Source organism: Cornus florida, unplaced genomic scaffold (genome assembly GCF_030987335.1).
Source record: "Cornus florida cultivar Cherokee Brave unplaced genomic scaffold, ASM3098733v1 CherokeeBrave_3.0.0_Hap2_Chr10, whole genome shotgun sequence".
Classification (NCBI taxonomy): domain Eukaryota; kingdom Viridiplantae; phylum Streptophyta; class Magnoliopsida; order Cornales; family Cornaceae; genus Cornus; species Cornus florida.
The window spans coordinates 75,520,976-75,529,153 of NW_026775580.1; the positions used below are offsets into that span (position 1 = coordinate 75,520,976).

The 8,178-nt window shown below is 36.8% G+C and overlaps 1 protein-coding gene across 1 annotated transcript; it reads right to left on the reverse strand.

Moving 5' to 3' along the window:
• Positions 1–816: 816 nt before the first annotated feature.
• Positions 817–5,169, reverse strand: LOC132280217 (receptor protein kinase CLAVATA1). The gene is made up of 2 exons (XM_059782391.1): positions 2,296–5,169; positions 817–1,403 (listed from the first exon to the last, which is right to left on the reverse strand). Exons 1-2 carry the CDS (start codon positions 4,901–4,903, stop codon positions 1,051–1,053), a joined length of 2,961 nt encoding a protein of 986 aa, XP_059638374.1. The 5' UTR covers positions 4,904–5,169; the 3' UTR covers positions 817–1,050.
• Positions 5,170–8,178: the final 3,009 nt, after the last annotated feature.

Here is an 8,178-nt window from a genome sequence, read left to right on the forward strand (position 1 = left end):
GTGATTTAGAGCAGAGATAGACGAAATTGGGTTTTTGGAGTTCAGATTGGGAGCAGTGTTATAAGATTATATTAGTGCACATATGTTTTATGACGTGGCATGGTCTGGTTATTTTTGTCCAAACAAATTTGGATATAATATATATATATACATACATATATACAGGAAAAGGGTAATTCGGTCCTCTAATTATTTTGATATCTTATCATTAAAATTAATCAAATAATGAAAACTAAAGTAGACTTTTCACATATTTTTAAACTTTGTTTAGATTGCAAACCTTATTGGGTTGTCCAAAAATAAACGAACTGTCAGTTTGACTTGTAATTCTGAGGAGTTGTAATTATGAGAACGGTTCTTAAAAATTCTGAAAACAAAAAAAATTATTTTAAAAGAATTATAAAAAACAGACCTTTTTTTAACTAGTTTTTTTAGAAAACACAACAATATTCTGATTTTCAATTTTAAAAACAAAAAACTAATTTCTGGAGTTAAAAAGATAAGCATGCCCCTTTTTTGTTGTCATATGGACGCATTTTCAACATATACTTTCTCTCGACCAAAAAAACAAACAGAAAATGTAGTAGTTTAGTATTGTCTGGCCTCTCAAACCCTCTATTATAAAGAGATTGAGATACAAAAAGGGCAATATTACTCATATGCGCACAAACATTTAAAAACTAAAAATTGTTGGGGAAAAACTGTCATGATATATCATTCAGCTGTTGGATTGGGATTGAGGGAAATTGCCCCGTCTCTCAATCCAATTGTTAAGGCAGCACACTCATGAATTCAACAGTTGAGACACAACCAGAATCATCGCACTTCTTTGAAGTACCATTAGATATCAACATATACATTTCAGCAAAACATTGAAAATAGTGGCCTACTAGAGAAGTTAACAAGGAAACAGAAATCAAAGTAGCAATCTCATGCCAATACAAGAAGCACAACCAACCTTACCATTACAAATTATTAATTACAGTTCCATTTGCCTAATTATTCACTCCAAAAACACTTCAGACTGCCATAGAGTACCAAAATAGAAGGCTAAAGAGCGATGAGGTTGGGGGCAGTCTGGGGAGGGTTAGTGAGCATGTGAACCACTTCCCTCATGGTGGGTCTTGAGGCGCTCTCATCCTCGACGCACATCATGGCAATCTTGAACAGATTTACGACACTGGTAAGTGGGTACCCAGTGAGCCTGTGGTCCACAACTGCAAGCACCGATGCTGCATCAGACGGCTGGGAGAGTTCTGATATCGTCTTCCTCACCCACCTCACTATGTCCACACCATCCCCGAACTCGCCCACTGGCTTCCGCCCTGCTACCAGCTCCAACAGCACAACACCAAAGCTGTAGACGTCGCTTTTCTCATCCACTTTCAGTGTGTAGGCATACTCTGTTTGTAATCACAGCAGACATAGAGATCACACTTTATATCAAGTTTCATGTAACATTCAAAACATTTGAATTTAAAAAGCAAGTTCCAAAAAAATTATTCTAGTAACAAGAAAATCTATATCAGGACGACTCGTCTCACACTTCACGAATCAGAGACTAATACTAACTACCAGTGAGCTTCTTAAGAGCTCCCTCATCATAGTAACAAGAAAATCTATATCAGGAAAACTCACTCCGCACTTTTTAAGTATCAGGAGATTAATACTAACAGCTAGTGAGCTGCGAGCTTAGTAAGAGCACCCCATCATAGTAACAAAATCTAATAATTGCCAACATCAACTGCTAGATTGTTGTGAGCCTAGTAAAAGAATCCTCATCATAGACTCCTTTTCGTAATACCTAATACCATAAAATCCAATCACTTCTAATGAGATTTTAAAACAATATAATTTAGAAAAAAACAATCACAGGCTCACAAATAAAACTTGTACTTTCATACTCACTCTGAAACCTGTCTCTCAGTTCAACAAATGAGGATGAGAGCTCACACTAATCCAATTCCATTTCATTTTAATCCTACAAAAGTCCTTTAATTCATTATGTACTTACTAGAAATCTATTTAAATCCAATTCCCATTTCAAATTCTCCAACTCTATGAAGCAAGAAGTCATCATGTTTAGTTTCATTGAATTTAGAGACATGTTGTGTCTCAATCCAAAGACAGAGCACTCTGGTGGACATCCCCTTCTGTTAATCTCAATTTAAAATCCAATTCCTAGTAAATACCATTATTCAAAACACTGCTTAAATAAATAATATTGTCTCCCAAAGTCAATGCACAGAAATGGACATCCATGGAAAACAATAAGTAGTAATTGATTACTCTCACCTGGTGCAATGTAACCATACGAGCCAGCAACGGAGGACATGCACTCGGAGGCACCTGCGTCCTGCAAGAACTTGGCGAGCCCAAAATCGGCCACATGAGCCTCAAAATCCGAATCAAGCAATATATTGTTGGACTTCACATCCCTATGTATGATCAGAGGCGAACAGTCATGGTGTAGATAACACAGGCCCTTCGCAGCCTCCACCGCGATCCTGTACCTCATCTCCCACTGCAAGTGAGACCCTTTCGAACCATGCAGCATCTCTCCAAGACTCCCATTAGGCATGTACTCGTACAGCAACAAGTTTGTGTCTTTATTAGACACATACCCCAGCAACCTCACAATATTCCTATGCCGGATTCTTCCCAAAGTCTGAATTTCGGCCGAGAAACCATGATCATTCCGTCCACTACCCCGACCAACCAACCGTTTGATCGCGACCTCAACCCCAATTGCCATGGACCCGCGGTAGACAATCCCAGCACCACCTTTACCAATGATGTACTCGTCTTTCAAGCACTCAAGAACGTCCTCGGCTTTGAAATCGAGCCGTTGAAATGCCGTGAGCTTCCAAGCTTTTGATCTCTGAAGTCTCTTCTTTCTAATCCTCATCAATGTAACAACCAATAACAATGCCACAGTAACGAGAATGATTGTGGTGATGATGAGTTTCGACGTACCAAACGACGTCCGATGAGATTTGTGAGAGGATTGAGCTGTAGTCTGAATAGAGGGGCAAATCTGATGGCGTGAGAAACAGAGATTCGGATTTCCGGCGAAATACTTGCCGTCGAAGTTTCTTAACTGCCCGCCGATTGGACGCCGGCCAGAGAAGTTGTTAACAGAAAGGTCTAGGATTGTCAGGCTTGTCATTAATCCCATTTCATTAGGTATTTGACCGCTCAGTTGGTTCATTGACAAATTGAGAGCGTTCAAGTCATGGAGCCTAGAAATTTCTTTAGGTATTTCACCTTCTAAACTGTTCCGACTCAAATCAATTGAGTTTAGTTTTGTACAGTGTGCAATTGTGGCCGGAATTTCACCGGTGATGCTGTTTGCACTGATGTTTATGGTAGTAAGCATCTTTAGATTGGAGATTTCCTTGGGAATTTCACCGGAAAATCGATTCATTTCGAGTGAGAGAGTGATTAAGCTTACCAGATTTCCGATCGCCGGAGGTATTTCTCCGGCGATCCTATTGTTTGACAACGTGAGACTTGCGAGTGATCTGGCAGAAACCTCCGTCGGGAGTCCGCCGGTGAAGTAGTTGTCTCTGAGCTCGAGTTGTTCCAATAATGGCAAGTTGAAGAAGCCAGAAGGAACAGTGCCGTTGAAGAAGTTCTTCATGATACGTACTTTAACCAATGACTTGCACTCACCGAGTTCTTCAGGAATCGGTCCGAAGAAGTAGTTCTCCATCAGAATCAACATCTTCAATCTCCCTCCTCTGCACAAATCGTGAGGAATTGTTCCGGTGAGGTGGTTTAACGAGACGTCGAGTAGCAATAGCCTCCCGTTCCGGCCGAGATTTTCCGGCAATTCGAACGTGAAGTTGTTCCCCCAAATCTGTAACACCTCGAGGTTCGGAAGATCGCCGATGAACGACGGAATGCGACCGTAGAGATGGTTGGTGAACAGGTTGAGCAGCGTCAGATTCTTCAACTCCGAGAAGCTTGGCGGAATTTCTCCGGTGAGTTCGTTGATGGAGAGATCGAGTGACATCAAGCTGACCAAACCGGACAGCTCCGACGGAATGTGACCGGTGAGGTTATTGATTTGCAGAAACAAAGTGTGTAACATCTTCAAATTGCTCAGACTCGTCGGAATCTCGCCGGTGAGGTTACAACTTCCGAGATCAAGGATTCGGAGCGAGCTCAACAACCCCAACTCTGGCGGAATACCTCCGGAGTATTGATTCCAGTAGCCGATGTATAGTTCTTGAAGGTTGGATAACCGAGACAAACTAACCGGAATCTTTCCGGTGAGCCAATTACCCTGCAAAGCTAAGATTTGCAAGCTCGGAAACTCAGAGTAGGCTTCCGGAATCACTCCGTTGAAATAGTTCCCGCCTAGCTGAAGAGTTCTGAGATTTTTCAGCTTCACGAAATCCTCCGGGAGGTTTCCTCTGAAGTTGTTGTTGTAAAAGTCGACCACTTCAAGCTCCGTCATCGTGACCACCATATTTCCAGGGAACTCACCGGAGAAGGCGTTATTAGAGAGATTGAGGAACTTGATTGAGGTGAGGTTGGACATCTCCATCGGAAGCTTACCGGTGAGATTGTCGGAGGTGAGAGTGAGATTGACGAGCTTGTCCAAAAGCCCTATCTCCGGCGGGATGGTGCCGAAGAGAGGAACGTTGGAGACGTTTAGAGAGATGACTCGTGACTCGTCATCGCACAAAACTCCAGAGAACAAACAATGCGAATTAGACGAGTCGTCGTCTTGCCAATCATGGAGTCCAGAACCAGTTGGTCCGATCATGGAGGCTTTGAGCTTCAACAACGCTTGAAGATCTGAAAACCCATCAGAAGAGGAGGAGTAGAAGAGGAGAAAAACAGAGAAAATGTGAAGTGGAAGAAGAAGATAACTGAAATGTTTTCTCATCATCTCTGCGATTTCACTGTTGCTTCAGAGATGAACCGAGTACCATAGAGACTTGGCAGCCCAAATAAGTACTACTGGTGCTGCATTGTGGACTAGTGAAGAGAATCGAACACTCTAAGCATCAAACTTCAATGAATAAACTAAAACAACCAAGGAGATATAGAGAGAGAAAGATATTTCTAGAGAGAGAATGAGTGGCAACTGGCAAGTCTTTGGCTCTGCGATTCGGCAAGACTCGCATGATACGGAGAGTTGACGATGTTTGTATTTTCTTGGCCAACAAAAACTCTCTACTAAAATATAAAAACAAAAAAATTGTAGAATATTCATATATATTATTTTTAGTACTTTATATAAATTTCACTTTCCTCATATAAAAATTGTTAATAATTCACATTTACCTTGTTATATTTCATAATTTCAGTTATCTTTCATAAAATTTTAATTTATGTAATATATATTTTCTATGTTACACTAGATAGAGGTAAACAAAATCCGTTAGATATCATCATAAAAAAAAATAAATAGAAGTTCAATTTTACTCTTTTAATACCTAAAATGACATTTAAGATTTCATGAATAAAAAGGTAAAATAATACACTACCATTATTAAATAGGATTATAGTCACTTAAAGAGCAAATAAACCAAATTATAAAACATAGATGGCATTTATGTGAAATATTGACAATTTTTTAGCAACCGACACTTTTAATTTACAAAAAATTACACATCATTGAAGTAATCTTATGCATGTGATACATGAGCCAATTGTTTAGACAAAAATATGATCATTTTATTTTTTAAAATTAATTTAAAAATGGAAAAATTGAGGGCATTTGTTGCATGTGTGTAGGAGTATCTTTTACCACAATAATGTGACTCTCGTGACAATTTTAACACTGGAATTTCAAGGATAATTTGTAATTTTTTATAAAATGAAAGAATTTGTTGCAAAAAGTAATAATACTAATAAATTATGAGCAAGAACTCATAACTTTTAGACAGTGCTACCGTTATATAATTAACGGAGTTAAGGGTACATAACATAGGTGGTGTCGTGATAGCACTGGTCCTATGCCTAGTGTGATAGTACTTATCTGAGAAGTCTGAGTTTTGACGGCGTGATATGGCGGTTTGAATGACAGGCTCATCATAGTCCCGTTGTATTTTGGTCTCGTGTCAAATCTGCCAGTGATAAAGCTGACGTGGCTTTTCTCTGTGTTATCTTAGGTGAGACGGTGTCGTTATTGTTTCTGGTTTTGTTTTCTCTCTCTCTCTCTCTAACTTTTGGGTTCTTCAAATCTCAATGTCGATGCTGTCCTTTTCGAGAACTGATACCATAATGGGGCTTTTAAGCGGGCTCAGTTTTGCTGCTGCCCCAGTAAACTGCTGTTCTTTCTGGTTCCACGCTGGCCCAATTAATCACATTATATCTAATTTATTTATTTATATATTTTTTTTTTCAGAAACATTATATCTAACTTTAACCCTCCTAAATTCACCAAGTAAAGTACAAAAAGATCCTTTCAACTATATTTGAATTTATAAATAATTTTTATTTAAATAAATTATAAAAAAATTTATATTAATTTGATGAGATATTTTTTATTAAATTTGCATAAATTTACCTTTAATTTTTTAAATTAATTATTTAAATAAAAAAATTTAGTAGAATTTTTTTAGTTTTAATGAAAATATTACATAGGAAGAAGGTATTTTTACCAAAAGTATTTTTTTAATTTTTCATCAATATATTGTATAAAAAAGATAATATTTTTTTTCGATAAAAATGTTTAAATTAGTTATAATACTTTTTATTATAAATAATAAAATTTTAATAATAAGTTAATCAATTTAGGAAAAGGTAGTTACAAATCTATTTATCTATTATTTTTTTTATTTTTATGATAAGTTGATAGTAATAATAAAATTAAGATAAATAGTATAATTAATATTTACATAAGTGAAAAGATAATAAAAATAATTTAATAAGAAATAAAATTTTTATTAAGAAATAATAAAATAATCTTTTGTGATAAATTTGTCCTTAATTATAATAAATTAATAATTTAAGAGAACAGTTTTTAGTTTAGTGGATTATTTGTAAAAAAATAATAATTTTTTATTTATTTATTTACACTTAACTTTTATTATTATTATAAAAAAATATATTTGGAGTGGTCAAAAGTTTTTATGAATCATATTTTCTTACGTTTCTTAAGATGTATTCCTAAGACAGAAGAGGTGAAGAAGGGGAAGAAAGTGAATTGTAGATACACGTAGCCCATATCGGAGGGTAGTTGGGCCCAGAGGAAAGGCTGTCTCTGTCTTTTCCCAAGCAGACACTTTTTCCCTCCTGACTCGATTTGGCTGTGAGTAAAAAGTCTACTTCACTTTTTGTTTTCTTCTTCTACTTCCACCATTTGGGCTCACACAGCTGTGGGCCCCCTCTGCACACTGCCATTACTATCTTTGTTCACTAGTTAGAGAGACCATTTGCTAGATATGTCCTCCACTCATACAATGAGGTTCAAATCTAAGTCCTGTGAAGGTCAAGTGAGACCAATTACCACCATACAAGACCACTCACATCCAACTCTTTAATTGAAAGTTCAAATCCAAACAACGAAAGCTAAGGGCCTGTTTGGCAGATGTTTCTGCTTCGTCGTCTGTTTTTTCCCACCCAATTTTTGACATTATATTGTATCAAAACAAAAGCACAAAATATATTTGATAACATTTAATACGAATACAATTGAAACAACAGTTTCTTTAAAAAATGTTTTAATATTGTCTGACATCGTAATCTAATAATATTTCTTCTTCTTCTTACACTTGTGAGTGTTTAATTTAATGATTAATACTTAAGTCCTCACCAGCTAAATTACATAATTTTTCTTAATGGGTGTCGCTCTCACGATCCGAGCATGCTCCCGCTCTCAGTGTGATTTAAATTTTGTCGTTTTCACGCTTCCGCTCTCGAATTCGCTCTCGCTTTCGCTTTATATGACTTAGCTCACCAGTAAAGATATATACTATTCTCATTATTGATGTGGAACAATAATAAATAAATATATTCTCTTTAATTATCAAATCAGAGATGGTGAAATACATATTCACTAACCAAATCAGAAATGACTAGTATATACACCACTTATGATTTAGTAATGAAAAAAGACGTGTTAATTTGTTAGTGGTTCACATCAACAACAAGGACCGATGGCAATGTACATCCTCACTTATGAGGCGCTAAATATAATTTAATAAGAGTTTAACC